Source organism: Nestor notabilis, unplaced genomic scaffold (assembly GCF_000696875.1).
Source record: "Nestor notabilis isolate BGI_N333 unplaced genomic scaffold, ASM69687v1 scaffold27361, whole genome shotgun sequence".
Taxonomy (NCBI): domain Eukaryota; kingdom Metazoa; phylum Chordata; class Aves; order Psittaciformes; family Psittacidae; genus Nestor; species Nestor notabilis.
This window is the reverse complement of record NW_009913772.1, coordinates 1-20,540: the sequence shown is the minus strand read 5'-3', so window position 1 is coordinate 20,540 and position 20,540 is coordinate 1. Positions and strand designations below refer to the sequence as shown.

General features: G+C 42.4%; 1 protein-coding gene across 1 annotated transcript; it reads right to left on the bottom strand.

Moving 5' to 3' along the window:
• Positions 1–4,166: 4,166 nt before the first annotated feature.
• Positions 4,167–17,803, bottom strand: LOC104412599 (BTB/POZ domain-containing protein 7-like). The gene is given in 10 exon segments (XM_010023355.1): positions 4,167–4,982; positions 6,647–7,075; positions 7,921–8,099; positions 11,235–11,424; positions 12,913–13,026; positions 13,260–13,403; positions 13,682–13,842; positions 15,980–16,055; positions 17,337–17,545; positions 17,767–17,803. Coding segments are annotated over 10 exon segments (2,355 nt in total).
• Positions 17,804–20,540: the final 2,737 nt, after the last annotated feature.

The following is a 20,540-nucleotide window of genomic DNA, read 5'->3' as shown; positions in this document are numbered from 1 at the left end:
TCACAGCACGGCAGGTTCGGACCGGCCTGGCAGCCAGCTGGCAGCACGGAGGCAGCCGGTGGTAAGAGGCCACGGGAAGAAGTTGCACAAGCACATTCTATACAAGCCATTTATTTGAAACGCCAACTATACGTAGGATAAAGTCAGTGTTGCATGCTTCTCAGCAACAGTAGAAAAATAGAACCAGTGAAAACCTTTTTACAACTGTAATGGTACTCAAAAGAGAAATGTATTGTTTTACAATGCATCACACAAGACTAGAATTCAAGTTTGGAGGTACCTAAATAAAAATACTATATTTTTTTAAAAAACACTATATACAATTGAAGCGTAAACAAGTTTTACAAAGTACTGGTTATGCAGGTTGTAGAAAAAACACTTGCATAGGACATGAAGTCAGTTTAAGAAAGTTTTCTGAGCCTTTAGCATTGAAGGCACTTGACTTTATACCAGTAACAACACAAGGACAAGAAACAAAACCGGAACGCTGCCAAAGGCCGGGCTGCCTTCTGGCAGTACAGGCAACTACAGAGACCCAAACACAGCTTTACAATTCCCCTCCTGCTGCTCCCCGCGCCCGGCAGAGCTCAGCACCACCTCTACCATAGAAACATGTAATTGTTAGAAGAAAGAACAGTGCCTCAAACAGCACGAGTATTCTTTCCAAACAAAAAACACTCAAATCCCAACACCCCACCCCCCAAACCCAAACCAAAGAAACCCCCAAGACAAACATTTGGGACATTCCAGGACCAAAACCCAAGGCTTACAGGTACAGGTGGCCACAGCCTTAACTTTCAGAGATGAAACTCCTCAAGAACAGGAAAAATACAACGAGAAACTGCCAATCAACATAGCAGTTATTAATACACAGCTACAGTAACTCCATGGAACAACAAAACATTTAAAAGGAAGAATCTGTTTCAGGAATTAAGTTATTCATCCATATATTAAGGAAACAAGAAGGGGCTCAGGGAAAGGGGAATAAGAAGTTTTTGCATGTTGCTCATTAAATGAAAGTCTGAGCTTGCTCTTTAATAGAATAAGGAACACGAGTCTTCCTCATTCAAGAAAACTTAATGTTCATACCTCTATCCTCAAGCAAAATAGTCAGTAATCTGTTATTCCATCAAATTTACAGAGGAAAAGATGTTAACTTCCAGCCTAACCAGAAAGTGCTTCATGTAAACAAGGAGCTTCTGCACCAAAGTTTCAATAGACAGAGAACAAGTAGTAGCAGGTAGTACAGGTACACGTGTTCTGCGAGCGAGATGCAGTACAAACACTAGATTCTAAATAATGCTTCCATGAAGAATGAAGATGGCCTCTCTCCCCTCCCTCTGCATGTCCAGCTAAGCAGGGAGTACAAGAACACACTTCCGGTAATTGGACAAATCCTTCTTCTCCACTTCAAATCAGCTGCCATCTTCTTCCCAACTCAAAATACACAAGTGAAAACACAGATTGTCTACACGGCCTGATTGTCTTTGAGGCCTCAGAAGGACTTGTCTTTTATTTCACACCTACTTTTAAATACCTTATCCTCTTTTTAATACTGCTCATCTGAGGTGTCAGAAGCCATTTTGTATTCTAAAATGCAGGCACATCCCCCCCAGAGGCATTTCTCACCAGTTCATTCCAAAGCCAAAGCATTTCATGATTTCTCTCAAGCCATAACCTCAAAACTCAGTCTTCGTCAGCCACGTCCCCACAAATTCCAAGCTGAGAAGTTACCTCCGTAGATTTCAGCCCCACCTCTGCCCAGGCACACAGTGCCACATCGAACTACGGCAGCTACAACAGCTTTCTCAAGTACCTCTACCAGTTTAGGTAAAAATAAATTACTCAGAATAGCAAGCTTGCTGAGGACAGCAATGACTTTTTAGTAATTAAGATACCACCATACATCTGGCACAACTGCAGCGAGCATAGGGTTTGTGTGTGACAGAAGTTAATGCTTCTAGTGCTGGCGAGAATGAGACCCAAGCGCCAGTCAGAGCTATACAGTCAGACAGCACCGGGCTCAAATCTTCAGAAGAAACCCAGCGAACCTCATCCTCTCACCTGCAGCAGCACCATCCCCCCACAGACACCTCCTGCATTTAACCATGTTCTGCACTGCGGCCCCATGGGTATACCACATGCTGGCAATGAGGCCAGGACCACCAAGGGTCCTGACTGTGGGCAAAACCAAGTGATTAAAAAGGCTGAGAGAAGGGAAAACAACAACCCAACCAAACCAGAAAAGGCCCATTTCCCCTCACCCACCAGACACAGCACCTGCGCAGTTCAGCTACGTTCTCCTCCAACCACACACACCTCCCATGGCTGATCTCAAAAGGCACCTCTGCAAAGCTCTCAGAGAAGCAGGAGGCCTGCAGGTGCATGCACCAGAGACATTAGGATCTACTGGGTCTAACCCCTATTCTCATTTATTGAGAAGCTATTTGGTAGTTTGAAAATGCAGTATTCAATCTATTTCAGTAACTCAAAGTGTTGTTACCAGGCCTTCCACTTGAACAAAATGGGTTAGGTTAAGAATCTGCCATCAACTACAACTAAAAACACAGTGGCAACAAGATTTCTGTTTAGATAGTATTAAGCATTTTGAACTGCAGGAAACAACCTAACCTTGAAGTAGTCCTTAGGTCACACCTGGGATTAAAGTTTTCTATTACTGGGAAAATTTTCATTATAGAAACTGCATTTTAGAAAACCCAAACAGGCCTTTACCACTGATCACTACACTGCAGTGGCACCAGATCCCTATCCTACCTGCAGTGAACCTGTGGTAAAACTGCACGGTAAGTATCAAGGATGCACTTAATTACAACCATTACACCCAGAGCACTGCTCAACCCCAACCCCGTGGCAGGGAGCCAGCCCAGATCACTCCATTCCCTCTTCATACCATGTTAAGAGATCAACTTCATTTCTGTGCTTCAAAAGAGCAAAGTCAGGAAATGGGAGTGTAATTTAAGAGCACTGAAGCTTTGCATGTTTCATTATCCTAGAGCACTTGCTCTTCACTTTGATTTTGTTCACAGAACAGCTGTGATTAAGAAGTCAGCAACACTTCAGATCAGGTAAGGAACACTGAACCACATCACTAAGAGTGAAGCCCTTTTTCAGTCATAGGCAGAAGGAAGCAAGGCAACAAGCAGCCACCTTGGTACCTCTGTGGGAGAGGGAACCCTCTCAAGTGGAGGGTCACTGCTCAGGCAACGGCAGAGGTGCTACGCCTTGTCCTCCTGACACTCCAGGAGTTAGCATGAATCCCCTGCTTTGGTCTTCACTTACCCCCACATGTGAGTAGCTGGAAGAACAACTTATTACTATTACTTTTTACAGTATTTCTGGATTCATTTCTGCATGGGAAATGAATGATTCTGGTCCATGGTCACAACTGAACCAGAAAGCAAATGGAATCAGGCTGTCAGATCCCAGTGAATTTCACTGGAATCTGGACTCCTAAATAACCCCTGGACTCTTGAAAACCCAAATGTAACTCTTGAAGTGGGCTTGCTGTATAAGGGTAAGACCCAGCTGCCAGAACTTTTCAAACAAAACCTTAGACTGGATTCTTGCTGTAGTGGTAAAAATCAGGAAGATTTCAGATCTAAACAAACAAACAAAGAAATCTAACTAAAAATGTAGTATTTTGATGTGCTGTTCTTTGGAATTCCTATAATTAAAAAATAAACGCGTTGTTACTATCTCATAAGAAAATACATTTCATCATGTGCAACCCAATGCACATCAGGAATTGGCAGGTGAGAGGGAAAATGCAAAAGTATGAAAATACAGTCCTTTAAATGTGACAATAAAGTTTAACATATTAGTACAAAACCAATACACTAAAATAGATGTACAGGTGCAAAAGGCTACCAGGTTGTACAAAAAAAGGTACCAGCTCTTTTTTTTTTTATTTCCCTAAAAGGCTTAAATTTGCTCAAAAGAGATTCCCACAAAATTAAACCAGAAGCAGCATTAAACCCGAACCGATAACATGCCATCTCTAATAAAGCCATGGTATGTACAAAAGAAGAGTGAAGCTGAATTTATCTGCTGGCGTGAATGAACGTGTCTGACAGAAGTCAGGCCAGAAGTTGCAAAGAATGGGATGTTTACAACTCGTAGGCACAGAAAAATAGTGGAGGTTGCTTTCAAAGGGCAGACTTTTTATACAGGAAGTCTGGTTTGTTTGGAGACCTCCTTCCTCGGCTTACTGCATCTTCCCTTTCCAAATCTGCGTTCCTCTGTGCTCCATGTTCCAATGGCTCATCATCTGTCAGTCTCCTGCTGGGTCTCTCTTCTTGCCCATCAGAAGCGTATGTGGAGAGCGGAGGTCTGCTGGAGGTTAGCCCATAGGTTAAGTCGGTTTCCATCTTTGTTCTCCCCCTGATGTGAACTGGGCCGTTACCAGCACTTTCCTGGGCAGCCAACGCCAAGTCCAGTCGCTGGGGAGGTTGCTCTAAGACATCGAGGTGTATTGGCTCATTCTTTTGTCTATGCTGATGCCCATCTTGGGAGAGCACGTATTCCCTCCGAGAATCCTCTTGCTTTTTAGGAGATATCTGGGAAGGTAGGTAGGCTGACTTTAAGCCACTTGGTGATGCCTTATTGTGGCTGTACAAATCTGGGCCAAAATATATGCCTTGTGAAGGCGAAGGACTGTGCCTGTTGGGTGCTGGAGTAGAGGGTCTGCATGCAGCATTAGAGAAGTCATAGAAGTCAGGATATTACTGCTGATTTTCTCGGGCATCTATTTTTTGCTCTATTGCATGTTTCTTTCGAGAAGTGGGCATGTGTCTGTTCTGAACACATGAAATGTGCTGGGGTGGACCGGGCCCTACCTCTGTAACCGTCTGGCTTATCTCCGTGTCAACGGTGAGCTCTGGTAATCTTCTGTCTTTTAGAGACATCACTGACACACCCATTGCAATATCTGGCATCAGTTCATTTAGCAAGGGCTGAGTACACTGGAAAAGAGAAGAAATTGGTCCATGGAAACAAAGAAAAAGCTAAATACAAACTGTATTTAGGGCCATTTCTGTAATTCAGAATGGCATTTTCCTCATCTACCTTTGCCTAGACCAACCTCAGCCTGCAAGCTTCCTGTGCTGTTTAAAGAACACATGTATCCTCCAGCCTTCACCTTCCTGCTAGCTTAAGGCAACTTCTCTCCTTTATGAAGCTATGGTGCCGCAATAGTAGTTTGTGTGGCAAACATGCAGGAAATGACACCATGCTGTCAAACTCTCAAGAGGTAACCCTGCTTTGACGCACTTACCATTATCAAACTAACAAGGTGCAGAACTTAGCACATGGTTTGTTACAGCACAGAGCTCCAGTGCAGGAAAGACAGGAAACACGTATGTCACCAGTACAGATGCAACCCTCCTGCCTGCATTTCCTATTTTAAGGTAAGTCAACTGCAGGCACATGTGTGTGTGCATGACAGCCTTGGGGCAGTGCTGACTAGATCCACACAGTGCCCGGAAGCTGTGGCACAGCTTACCTACACCTGTAAACAACCCTGCAGCAAGACAAGCATGTTGCAGCCTTCCCGCTGGAAGGGTTGAAGTTCCCACTTGCATTTGTCATTTCTGATGAAAGCAAGTTTGGGAATCATTGATTACTAATATCTAACAAACCGCAGACAGAACACAGAGCAAAAGTATCATCCATATTAAGGCTATGCTTCCCCTTTCATTTTTATAGAAACATTTCTAATGTGAAAGAGTTTCCTTCATGAAATCAGTATGGCTCAAGAGACACACACGCTACAAAACCTACCCTTGAACAAACAACAGCAAACCATTCTCATTTGAAGTTAAAAATATTTATCCTAAAATGTAAAAAGGTGTGCAAGATGTTTAGGACAACTGCTAAACGGAAAGTTATAAAAAAAAGAAAATTAAGAGATTGCTGTTTCCATTCATTACTCCAGCTCCAATCTGCACCTAAGGAGCAGGTCTGCAGTGTGACACACCTGGGCACTGAAACTGTGTTTTCACTGCAGAAATAAATTTAAAAATGCTTTATTTAGCTTTCCTATACTTCCCAAAGCTGTGTCTTCATCCAGTATGTTGTAGTTCAATGTTTTCACTGCATCACAGCAGCTATAATGACTGCCTTTAAATGCTGTAACCAACTCCTTTGTATTTGCAATTACCAGCTTCTGCTTGCCTATGCATTTTACAACCTTTCTCAGCTGTAAGGCTTTCACATTCTCCACAGGTTCCCTTTCCACACATCTGTTTGCTTCAGGACTACTTACCTTGAGCAGTCAAAGCTTCATTACTATTTCCACCCATGAACTACAGCACCCAGCGCACTACTGAAGTGGACTTACACTTTGTCTAAACGTAGAGCAACCTGTATTATTTCAGAATATCCACGAGTCCCACTTGCCCCTCCAAAATGCTCCTGCCCCTGGAACATTCGCTCTCCCAGGGATTAGGGCATGTCTTTGGGATACAGAATACTGGCAGCCAGTCTGGTAGAAAATTCTTTTCCTAACCAACAAAAATGCTCTTTTATTTAACAAAACCAAGTTACCTCATTGTAAGAATTCTCTCCAGCTCCTCTCTATACTACTTTGGCCAGAGATAGGGAGAAGAAGAGAAGTTGTAATACTTACTACTTGCTTCTCAGCTGCCATCACTGCCGTGGCTGCAGCCACCGTCTGCCTCCCCAGCCCTGCAGTGTTGGTGCAATCCGGCGGTGTCGCTTTCACGCTGGGCAAGTAGACGGGCGGCGCAGCCTTGGGGGCAGCTCGGGAGTGGAACAGCGAGTGGTTACATGGGTAGGAAAAGGAACGGGAGGGATGTTGACTTGGCACCCTTTGTTTCCAGCCCACTTTGAACTGGTTATGAATAGGAGTTGCTGGTGGGTGGTATGGAGGTGGAGGAGGGGGCAATGGTGGATGGAAGGCCACAAAAGAGTCCAGTTCTGTAAACATGGTTTCTGCAGTGGGAGTGCTGTTAACACGACACCGTCCAGACTGTCTCATTGTCAGGAGCGGGCTTTCGTCCCCAAATCGCTCATCAGGAAAGAATTTGTGAGGATTCTGCAAAGGAAAATAACCCAGAATGTAACAAAAGGTAGGAATTCATCCAGAAAAATCTCCTAAACTAACATGCATTGGAACTAGGAATCTGCTAGTACAGGAGCAGGCTAGTTGTGCCAGCCAAAGCCTCACCAGCACTTGAGATGCCTGCAGCTATCATGGAATAAAGATATTATTTGTTTTTAAAAAAACAAGACAAGCAGCATCAGATTCACCTTGTGAATAAGATGACCAAATGCATTTGCTTTAACAGCAGCATACAAACAGAAGTGGGATTTCCAATTTCCCAGTCCTGATACTTACTGTGCAGATCTACTGTATTAGTTAGGACTTTTTCTCTTCAATTCAAGGATAAATCATAATCTAGATTTCTCGTTACGGTTATGTAGATATCTGCCTCCTCAGCAGAACCCTGTCCCAAAGCCTATGACAGTAAGAGCACTCTGAATGGCAACAGCTCTTGAGAAAAATATTTATACATTGCAGTTACACATTTATAAAACCACATATATCAAATGCAATGGTCTCGCTGTAATTTGCACCTGGACAGTTCTACAGTCATGCAGGCATTTCAAAGCATTCCTGAACCTGCATGTGCACACACAAAGTAGCTCTCTTACTGCAGATTACACATTCAAGTCAATTCCTAAGCAGAACAGGACCAAAGCATTAATGGTGGGAAGTGGTGGAATCTCTGTCCATGGAAGTGTTCAAAAAAACCACTTAGACGGGGCCCTCAGTGACATGGTTTAGTGGTGGACTTGGCAGTCCTGGGGTAACGGTTGGACATCTCCAACCTGGTTGACGCTGTGATTCCGTGTGGTCTTACACAGCCATGCTCATACCTGCAGAAGTTCAGCAGCAGCATCCGAGAGCCCGAACTCCCGCAGCACACGAATCTGAATCTCGTAGCTGACTGTGGCGCCCTCGCCGCAGTTCAGGGCATACGCCCGCTGCACCTGCTCCGTGTGGCGCAGCTCCTGCAGCCGCCGGATCATCTCCTTCACAATGAGGAGACTGGGAACTGCAGGGGGACGCAGAACGGGTTGGGGTAACAGAGGTTACTTTTCGAACCGAGACACAGGAAGTTTGATGGCAATGGTTAGGTTTCATTCCAAAGGAAAAACCTACCGGGTTGACTTGGCACTGTTTGTTTTTTAAGCAGCATTCTGCCAAGATCATGTTCCTTGTAGCATCACTAAGCCACATGGGATAACACATATCACACAAACGGTAAAGACATTCACCATTTTTCCAGCTTCTGCTAGAATGAGCCACAAATACAGCCTTCTTTGTAAACCCCTTATGATGGAGGAATGTCATGGTTTGAGGTGGGGGCAGGATGTCTTGAATAACAACTGAATGTTCCCTCATGAATTCTACAGGCCAAGAATTCACTGATTTTTTTTTGCATACACTTCATACTTCTCATGGAATTCTGTAATCACGAGACCATAATACCAGCATGTAACTACAGAAAGAGCATTCTAAAAAAATTACACAAACTGTAAGCCAACATAAACCTGTTAAAATTATGTTGGTTTATGCAGCCATATTGAAATAATCTTAGAAAACCTTTCCAAAAGGAAATAATGTATAATTTGGGGTATTTATCCTGCTGCAAAGCTTTCTCATGCCACTTCTTGCTGCTTTTTGACAATGAGTGGTATTTCTCTGTGGTCTTTCTGTTCTCAGGAAAATGTGTGTATCATAAGAGAAGACGAATCCAAACCTCTGCATATAGAAGTACGGGTATCTGATCCCCTACCAGCTTTACAAGTGTTATATATTACCATAGCCAGATGTCCATAATGAAAACTCATAAAAATCAAATGGATCAGACAGTAAGAGCATCGTGAAAAGGCATCTGCACTATAGAGAAGAAGAAAACCCAGCCCCATGCAACTACAACTGGTCCCAATTTCACAAAGTTTACATTGGTACATGAAGAATAAGTCAAAGTAGCCTTCTCCCCAGGGCTGCTCTGAATCTCTTCTCCACCCAGCCTGTAGCTGTGCCTGGGGTTGTGCTGACCCAGGTGTAGGACCTTGCACTTGGCTTGGTTAAACTTAATGAGGTTGGCATCAGCCCACCTCACAAGCGTGTCCAGGTCCCTCTGGATGGCATCCCTTCCCTCCAGCGTATCAACTAAACCACACAGCTTGGTGTCGTCGGCAAACTTGCTGAGGGCGCACTCAATTCCATTGTCCATGTCACCCACAAAGATGTTGAACAACACAGGTCCCAACACCAATCCCTGAGGGACACCACTTGTTACTGGTCTCCAACTGGACATTGAGCTGTTTACCACAACTCTTTGTCTGCGGCCATCCAGCCAGTTCTTTATCCACTGAGTGGTCCATCCATCAAATTGGTGTCTCTCCAATTTAGAGACAAGGATGTTGTGTGGGACAGCATCAAACACTTTGCACAAGTCCAGGTAGATGACGTCAACTGCTCTGCCGCTGTCCATCCGTTCTGTAGCCCCAGCACAGAAGGCCAGTGTTTCAAATCTTCCTAACACCTCGACTTAAATTCTCTTGCAGCAATTTAAACCTATTGCTGTCTCTAGCATCTGTAAGAACAATTTATCTGCTTCCTTTCAACACAGTTGACTGAAGGGAGACATAATAGATATACAAAGACCTATAACAGAGATATAAAATGGGGACAGGAAAGTGGTGAAGGGAGGAAGATGACTTTATTGCTTTTCTTTATTGCTTTTCTACAGACCCACAAACTGATCCACATCTACTAAAATGTGATGCTTTGACCTAAAAGTGGTTTCCAAAAGTTTAACAAAAGGCTGCATAAGCTCATGAACTAAAAATGCATTTAAAGTTACTAACTACAGAAACACCACCCTCCACAGGACATTTCTGAGCTGTAAATGGTTGAAGAGCACACAGAATTTTACAGGGAATTATTTCATGTGCTTTTTCTGCTACACTTCCCTTATGCACTCACTTCTGGCGACTGCTGGAATACAGATACTAGACCAGGACAAATCCTTAACCTGATCCAGAGTGGCCATTTAAAAGGCTAAACAATACCTCACCCGAGACCAAATTACTTCACATGCCTTATGGCACACACTCGGTTTTGTATTGTAGAGTAACAGCTGCTCTTTATGGAACTGTATAATGTTGACTTCCAGGCTTTTCTCCAGAGAGCTTCCCTCAGCCATCCTATATGCACGAAGCTGGCTACACCGACATAAGCACTACAGTTCCCACTTCCTTCACCGAATGCAAATTTAATCTTGATCATTTAGCTATCTAATCCCACCCTCCTGAACATCCACTGACCCTCCCAACTTGCCATCAGCTGCAAGTTTTGCCAGTGTATTCTCTATGCACACCGAGTGTTAATGCAACGTGGGAAAGAAGAGGAAGAGCTGGATGCTTTGGAAATCCCACCACATACATTGTGCCAGTCCGACACCAAAAGACCAAATGCATAAATGATAAAATATACTATAGCAGTTTTATGACTATACTTCGCTGGCTTGCCTATGGGGAATGTCACACTAAGCATTCTGAAGACAAGAGAGGCCGTATTTACTTCCAACTATAAAAACTTACTCTGTCGCACAAGGAATGAAGTTGGTTTGACTTCAAAGCTAAAGTGTGTTGGGTAAACTCAAAAAAAAGCCTGTTTTGAGTGCCTACTTCCAGTATTTTTCTGCCAAACTGAGTTAAGCTGAATGCCCTACAAGTTACATTCCCCTGCTTTTTGTTTTTAAAACAAATCAGTCTTTTACTATTTTCCAGCTTTCTGGATCCTACCCATCTCGGATGACCAATTGTAGAAAACTGAGAAGCACCCTGAGAACAGAGTGCCAGGCTGCAGCAAGTGCTCTACACCAAGTTTAACCAGTCCAGGGTTTTTCAGACTGCTCAGCTGGGGCAGGTTAGGATACTACCACCTCCAGTAGCTTATTTTCTAACTACTTACTAGGCCATCCAAAAGCAGTTCATGTCTTCAGAGCAGACCAAAGCAGAAGATATTACTGCTGGGTGGGAAGCAGCCCCAATGGTGCAGTAATACTCCGAGGAGATCCTCATACTCAATATAATTCACATTCAGTCCCCGTGGCCCCAAGCCCCAACCACTCACACAAGAGCAGTTGGCCCTGCAAGTGATGTAGCAGCCTTACCTGGGATCTCGTTGGCTATCACTGAAGGAGGACTGGACTGGTTAGTGCTAACTTGCTGGTGGGTAATCATATGACAGCACTGCGGCACCGCGTTGTTCACCATGTAAAGGGTGTCGGGCACGTTGGACATCCGGACCATCCGCAGACGAACAAGATCTGTTTGTTCCACCATCATCTCATCCAGAACCGACTGCAACGACAGCCATTAGAGCCCTCATGAAGGCACGGCCCACATGGACCCACCGGGACCCACTGCAAATGCAGTCCCAGCACCACAAGTCTAGCAATGCCTAAACTGTAACTTTTCCAGGGCCCAAACAGTATTTGGCTTCTCCACAGCATTTCTATTCCATTTTCCAGTCATGATCAGAGTTGAGTTTCAGAGCTAAGAGCAGGCAGGTCAATGAAGCTTGGGAAGGTTACTTTGTTTATTTTGTACCTGTCTGATTAGAGGTAACCTTCTTGAGACCAGACCCTCTGGACTCTCTCAGACAATTACTGCCTACAGGTCTCAACCCTCTGTGCCACTGAGGCATGAGTCTGAAAACAAAATGTGTTTCCCTCAGATATCTTAAAGAATAGAAAGGGATTTACCATACCCTTTTGACAGTCTCATTTAATGTTAAACAGATTTATTACAAAAAATGGGAGGCTAACAGAGGAGTAAAACAAAATGTATCAGCAATCACCCATCTGCAACTTCTGCATTTCACAATAATTAAACTACGACTCGGAACACAGTTACCAGGTAAGAAGAGTCCTCCCTCTAAGGTTAAACAGCTAATGATGCTTTTAAAAATATTAAAACAAGCATAACACAAAACTAATAGAAACAATTAGGATTCCTGATGCGCGGGGGGGGAGGGAGAGGAATTTAGAATGTACTTTTTACTTGAAGATAACTACTAAAGTACTCCCATACCATATACCTGAAAGAGTCAAACCTTTATCACATGTCCTTTAACACATTTTTGTTAGTTTTAACAATCCAAGATACGAAGATCAAATTTGCACTGGCTAGTCTTCCTTTGCTGCTTTACTGCCACCACCTGGTGCTCACTAACCTTTGTGTCCAAAACGCTAAGTAGTTTTATTTCTTCCCTCCCCTCAAAAAGGATGTTGACAACAACTCACACCCTTAGAAAACATTTTCTTTCTTGCGCATAGGGCAAAAGCTCTGAATTCACGAGAGTCTGTAAGCGATGTGGATGTGCACAGCTTCACCCAATCCTCTTGCTCTGCACTACTGGGATTCACAAGCTCTTAAGTCAGAGCTACCCAAAGCAGTGGTATGAGTGACCTACAAGGCTCCCATTCTGTCAAACAGAATACAGCATGTTTCTGCCCCACACAGAGCCATCTCCACCCTGTCACCAAATGTCACCGTCCTACACGATCTTCAGTTTGACGGTCCTCATGCAAGATATTAAATAGGGAAGCTACTGCCTGACTGGGACACAAAGGACTTCAGTCAAATTGGACACAAGATATTTATTCCATTTTGCGGAGGATCTAAAGAATTTTGGGTATGTTTCGATTCAAACAAGATGATGAAACATCAGTCCTCTGCCGAGTGGAATATGAGTTCTCCACCCAGCTCTGGTGGGAGCTGGGGAGCCTGAAAGACCTGGCACCGAGGTTGCTGACTAGCTGCAAACTGGGACTCTCAGGCTCTCACCTTGCCATCCGCCTGCCAGGAGGGCTGCCGAGGAGCTGGGCCGGCAAACTGGCTGGAAACCAGGGAGGTTTCCCTCAGAACGCTGCTTTGTTTCCGGTGGAATTTCATCAAGATCTGTCTCGCAAACATTTCAATTTTGACAAAAAAAAATTTTGTTGAAATTTTTCTGACCAGTTCTAGAGACTTGAGCCTGATGATCAATCTTGTAAGTCTTGTTAAATTGAAAACGTTAGTATTTTATGCCAGTACATGCAAAGAGAGACAAAACATACCAAAATCCTTCCCTGTTTACAGAACCCCCGATGACTTTGATTTAACAATAGTCAAGTGCTGTTAATGATTATTACCTTTGCCTCCTCCACATACGGTGAGAACAGTCTTGGCCGCACGTATATTCCAGCATTTTTTTGCCGCAGCCAGGCATTGGACTTTCCACCTTCTGATGTTGGTAGCATGTCTGAAGGAGGAGTACTAATCAGGCCTCTCTTCATCTTCAAGAATTAAGAAAGAATTTTATGTTGGTTTTTTTTTTAAATATAAATGGGTAAAACTTGCAAGAAGTGCATTTCTTACACTGAATCCTTACACCTGAATTTTCTTTAGCCTCCTGACAGATTTAAAGAACAGAAAATTGAACTAGAAGAGTTATACATGTATTACTCTGAAAGATAACATTTTATGAGCTAATCCTTAAAAGAATCCCCGAACATCGTAGAATCTGAACTACAAAGAACCCAGAGACAGTATTTGTACGAGACTATTGACTTACTGCATCACTCAGGACTTCACTATTCATGGGTAAGATGTGCTCAATGCGGACAAAAGGTAAAAGCGGAGACAGGATCTCTCTCAGCTCCTCGATGTCAAGATCTCTCCTCTTCACACCTCTTTTGTTCACACTGTGAGCAGTACCACTGAGTAAATTTGGTTCTGTGGGAAGGAACAAGACGTACTAAATTTACATCAAAAAGTTCAGATAGGAGAGCACGAGTTATACAGCTTACAGGAACTTACAGAAAAGGAAATAAAATTCTAATTTTAAATCAACAGTGCTTATCAGAGTTGTTCTACAAAACTGTTTCATGCCTTAAAATCTATCACGAAGTATCCACAGAGACAGGTTCAGCTGATAGAAGCATGGGTCATTTGCACAGCTGTCAGTTTCAAAGTGTAAACCAGGAAGAAAATACAAAAATAGTGTTTGAGGTAAAAGTTTATAAAGCTCTCCCAAGAGCTATGCTATGAGAACATTTGCACTTCCCCCAAGGGATGGTCTCCTGAAGCTCCTCTCCCTTCTCCCAGCAGTTTTCAGAGACTTATTTTCTACAAATGAAGGCCTGACGTGTCCACTATGATAAATTATTCTAGTCTCCTTGTGTAACCCACCTTAGCAACAACTGTGGCAAACCCATTTGAATTGCTCTCACGGTCACAGGACACCCATTTGTGTCAAAAGGGGGTATCTTCCTCTTGGAAGATGACAAGATGACAGCTGATGACACACTCAGGTCATTCTCCCTGCTCAGCTAAGTACCTTCACATCTATTTTAGGCATTGTGCCCAACATGAATTCAACTAGCTTCACTCTTTGAGGAAACCTGTCAAACGTACCCATCCTCCCTTCAGTATAGGCAGCTCAAGTGTTGGCCACAGCCCATGACAATTTCTAATGCTGTCCGGTATTTGACTGACACCACAACATAATTCAGAGCTGCAAGATCAGGACCGTCACAGTGGAATTTAGACCAAATTACTAGACTATATTTGGCCCTAATCTGACAGAACCCAACGAAGCTCTTATTTCTGCTTTTGCTTATGATGTTATCTGATGATCCCAGGAAAGAGAAATGAGCTGCTAGCTGAACACCACAGGCCAGGAAGAGGCACAATTACTTCAAATGAACAGCTTCTCCCCCAGCCCAGGTCCATTACTGTTTAACTCGCTCCATCACATCCCAATGTGCCTGAAGACAAATACTTGGAAAACCTTGCTGTGAAAGGTTAATACTTAGGTCACTAAAAGCACATATTTTAACTGATTTTTACTTTTTTTCTGGTTGCATTTCATACATGTCCATGACAAGTTGTATTGCAAGCAGCTATCAGTATCTGATTGAGACTCTGGGGTGAGGATGAACTACAAGCTACTTGCATTTGTAATTTGGGAATACATATATTTTTGGAAATACATATTTAAACGTACTTCCCACATCCAACACGTGAGATTGCCCTTGAAGTTACCACTGCAGCGATAATACACATCCGAGGGAATAAAAATACACTGATGTCTGCTTCAGGAAAAACACTGATGCCACTTGATGGCTTGTTTCTCACGACCACAGATTTCTGTGGGAGAAACATACTAAAACTGAAGTGAAAGGCTGACACAGTAAACTAAGAATAAGACTACTGTGAGAAGCCTGCATGAGAACAGAAAAGATACTGCAGGGTTGGGGTTTTTTTAGTTGATGAATTAGTTACAAGAAAAATAATTTTGAGACAATAGAAACCAACCAGACTTAAAAGTATGAGGTTGAATGGACCTCTAGAAGGCTGGTCCCACCACAACCACCACCCTCTCCCCACACTGGGTAGAGCAAGTTGCCCATGACTACAGCCAGTTGGACTCTGAACACCTCCAAGGATGGAGATCCCATAACCACTCTGGGAAACCTGCTCTGGTGTCTGATCGTCTTCACAGTTTTTTGTGTTAAACCAGAATTTTCTGTACTTCAGTCAATGCCTCACTGCCTCTCATCCTGTCCTGGGTTCCAAGAGAAGAGTCTGACTATTTTCTTTGCTTCCTGTCATTAAATATTTATAGACTTCGCAGAGATGCCCGAAGCCTTTTCTTCTTGAGGCTAAACAATCCCAGCTCCCTCAGAATGCCTGCCTTCTCATTATTTAAGAGAACAAAAGCTTTAAAAAAAGTAAGTACATTTGTTTAGTTTTGACTATAGTACAAACCAAGTACACAAAATCTCCTTAAGTTACAGATTACCCACAAAAAGAACTTCCATATGTTTTGGTTTATTTGATTTAGTACTGTGGTTTAAAGGATCCTTACCTCGATCTGCTATTCTCTTCATCAACTGGTGTTCTCCCCATTTAATCAGGTATTTGAGAATATCTTGTTCACTTGCCTGGTAGAAAGAGAAAGTCAGCGATCTATATATGCTTAGTTTAGTGTCACAGGCACACACAAAAAGTATTTGTACTTTGTGATCTGCTATACCATTTCCTCCCCATATTTTAAGGTAGCACTACTGGCATAACACCACCACGATTTCTAGATTTGTGTCACTGAATCCCTAGGAATGGGGGAGGAGGAGATTTCCACAGAAGGGAAAAAAGTTGTCTAGTATGAAAACGTACAGATATTAAACTTGAATTATTAAAGTTAATTAAAAGGGGCAGTTCTAACACTGGGTGTTTGGATCTCTTGTGTAACATTACCAGTTCAGTATCTGCACAGCCTGAGAAAGCTACAAAAATAATCAAGCCAACTACATTATGATCTAGGTGAAGAGAAAGATTTTCAGCAATATAGAGAAAACAACTTTGCTTTGTTCACACCTATGTACATGTGTTAACCACTCAACAGTTTTAGAGGAAAAAATCATGTACTGAAAAATTTAGATTTATCTATGTAATTTCTTAACAACTAGGGCAGGAAATTTAGTCATAATACACATGCTCATGGAAGATCACCAGTACTGTTCCTGTAACTCCTGCAGTGTTCAACTTAAAAAACCCCAAAACCCAACACTTCCAATAAGCTCTAACATTTTATACTTAAAGAAGAAAAAAAGGTAAGACTGGGACAGGTAAAATTAAAAAAAAAATAAATCCAGTCATCTTTAAGCTATAAAAGGCTGGTCATCATTATAAAGATCTCCCCTGAAGAGAAACCTTCCTCTCCCTAAAACCACACAATCACAGCAGGAAAGTCACAAAAAAGGAAAGAAATTCTGCAGTACTTATCAGAAAACATATTTTTATGTCTCCCCAAAAAATAAATAAAGCCTGCTGAATGATTATTAGTTTATTAGCTCCCACTGCTCCCAACTAGGATGGATGTTGTTACAGCAAAACTACTACCACAATACTGTAAAACACTTCAACATGCAAGGCAAATGTTATGTTCAGAAATGCTTTAGAATAATTTGCAGCCATTTCTATTATTAGGCTTCTAAGCAACAGCACATACCATAACCAGTTTGGGTTGTGTTACAATCCAAGAACAAGAGTTTTCTTAATCGCTACTTCAATTCTATTTTCTACGTATAACAAAAGCAATGCTTCATGTGCATGCAAACCCACTCTTGCCTACAATTTAAAATGAGCTATCCCAAGCACTTCCAGTAATGGTATAACATATCCTGCTTCAAGCAGGACTAACTGTATTCTGCACTGCGGGTTACCTGTAAATAGTCAGACTGGATAGCTGTGAGCAGGTGGTCCTTGCTGAGTTCATAAAAGACATCCGAAGTCATGACCTGGGTAAACTCCTCACAGAGGAAATGTAGTGCTTGGCGATGTACCCACTTGGAACCGTACGGCTGAGAGCTCCACTTCAGAATGGCAATTAAGGTGTCTAGTGAGATGCTCTCGGCAATAATATCCTCACAGCCTAGGAAACAGAAACAAAAATCAATGGTGTTGATACAGAAGCACTTTGATCCTAAAGGAATAATACATATGGCTAAATGTGCAACAGAAAGGGTTGTAAGACTCCCAGTAAGAATAAAGACAGAAGTGCCCCAGAGAGCAAGGTTGCAAACGGGGTTAAATTCTGACTAAAAGTATAATAATTTTATTAAGGTTTAGGACTCCAACTATGCAGCTATTTACCTCTTAAAGGCACATGAAACATCATGTCTATTGGCATGCCTGGATAAACAACTGAAAAGCTAGTTCAGCCCTACTGGAACATCCTTTGGTTAATACACATTATCTGACTGTGAAACACATTTTAAAGTTGCAGATTTGAATTTGAGTCACTACTGTTTGCAGCAGATTCACTGAAGCCTACAAACTATAACAGAGGTGGGATTTTCATCTGTAACACTTTGCACATGGACCCTTCCTGGGACAGACCATGCAGAGGAGCAGAAACAAAAGTTGTGTTGGTACTCAGCTACTCAGCACAGGATGAGGGCAGCAAAGCATCATTTTCTGACTCCAGAGAAGAAGGAAGCAGCAATTGGTTGCCCTAGGCCACCACCCTTGCCTCCATATCAAGCAAAGCACAGAGGGTGCCAGGACAGGGAGCCCTTCCTCTGACAGGGAAGAAGAAAGTGAAGCATCCAAGAGGCGCGTATTCTGACTGGTGGTGATTCTGCAGCAGTTCCTTTGTACCCACTGCTGCATTAGGATTTACTCTTTCCAAAGTACGTCTTAAGAGATGGGACGTTTAAGTCTCCTGAAGGGAGATGGAGCAGATTTGGAATAAGTGAGGGGAGACACTGTGGGAGGGCTGAGAATACAGGTATTTGGGGGTACTGAGTAAAGACAGTACCACAATGCTGGTAACTTGAACTCTCCAACAGAACTCTCTGCTGATTTCATTTGTACATCTGGTTTACATATACACAGAACGCTATTTCTGTTTGTATTATAAAGACAGCAATTTAAAGGAAAAAAGTTATATTCTAGAATTATACATTCCAGTCTCAACCCACTACAGCCACAAAATTACAGCTGTGCTTATGCCCATGAGAGGTCCCTGGACAGTTCAGAGCAGCATGCTTACACTGCAGTTACTTTACTTTTTATACATCATCATTTTTCTCTCAGTTTCAAGGATACTTAAAAACTTAACTTTGACAGTTGTTTAGAGAACTGTATCTCATTACTGAGCTCTTGGACTAAGCTGAGGAAAAAAGTGGTTAGCACAGTAATCTTAATGTTTGTCAAGACAAAGATCAAACATGTTCTCCTGATGCTACAGATTTTTGAACTGGTTGCATACATGTGAGACACCAGCAGCAATTAATAGCGTGACTCACCTGAGAAAAGGAAGACCATATACCAACACAGCCACTGACAGAAGGGCTAGCAAAAGCAAACACATTTCCAAACAATGCATTAGGCAATATTATACTATTCATGCCAAGTTAGACCCTTCCTTTGCTTTTGACAAAGGGGTAAGCACTGGGTCATGTTTCAATGCACTACTTCATCCTTTACCATTACTGAAGTAACATGGCTTCTCAGAGCTACCTATTACCATTAGGTTACATCGTATTATTACTACTGTAAGTAAGAACAGATGTTACTATAGATACTGACCTCTAACCTGCACAGTGAGGACTAGCCTAAAGCAAAGAGTGAAGCAAAGATTAATTGGAGGCACTTGGAATATCACCCTGTTCATCACTGGTACAGATGAGAACAGATGAAGAGAACTGCTCTGAAATAAAACCCCTTGGGTTTTGGTCCAGGCTAGATATGTTAAGACTGCAACTGAAGTCTAAACCTTTCCACTTCAAGATCCATTTTTACTTACAAATTCTGCTTACATAGTTAATGGCTGACACTGTATTTAACTTTGTTGCGTGATTCCCCCTTGCCTTCCCTTTGGGACTCAAAAAGGAACGTTAAGTTAGCAGCAAGCCTGGCATGGCAAATGAAAGCTAAGTATGACTTCTAAGCAGAATGCTTAGAAGAAGAGCTTGCATCCCTGAACAAGAAAGAGTTGTTTGAAACAATTCTTCAGGTCATATGTTGTGTTGCATTAAGTCCTCCCCTGCTAAATCCTAACGCAACTTTTTGCATGCAATTATGCTGCTTGCATGCAAGCTGACTTTCAGCAGATGATTACAGCCCCCTGAAGATCGCACGAAAGGTCTGCTCCGTTTCAAAGGCCATATGTAAACCCACTCACCGAAATCAGTCACGAGGAAACTCAAACTGTAAGAGCAAAGAGACTTATCTCAAAGTGAATGCCATTCCTGGTATTTCATCTGACATTTACTTCTGAAACAAAATCCATCCCCTGCAAAGACAGAAAACTATGTTTCTGTGAGAAACACAGTTCCAAAGATGTAAGCAACACTGACCTATAGGAACAGAGCATCAGCTCAGTCCCAATTCTTCTGTCAAGTTCAGTTACTGCACAACTACCAAAAATATGACAACATCAATTGAACAGCTCACTTATGATGCCTAGCAAATAAATCCTTTTCCCAAGTTATCTCAATAATGGGCCAGAACTGCAGAATTGTTAAAAGTATGTTTCGAAGTAAGCATGAGGTAGTAAGTAAAGTGAACATCTGAACATCTAAATAAATTGGGGCAAACCAATTCTAGCTGTTAAAGAAATACAAGTTTTTGGCAGAAGTTTTTTTTCCTTTAGCTATCAGCCACTTGGGGAAAAAAAAAAAAAAAAAAAAAAAATTTAGAAGTCATCTAATAGCCACAATATTTGTCCATTACAGTGGAACAGAGCATTTTTCTCTTCCAAGTACTATTTTATAATATTCAGGCAGTAATAGCCTTTCCAAGAGACATTCGCAGTGTCCCAAAGTGCTCCACCACAAGCTTCTGTGACCATTAATTGGTATCTTTCAGAGATTCAACTCAGTCTAAAGAAATGTGGGGGTGGTGGTTGATGAGAAGCTTGA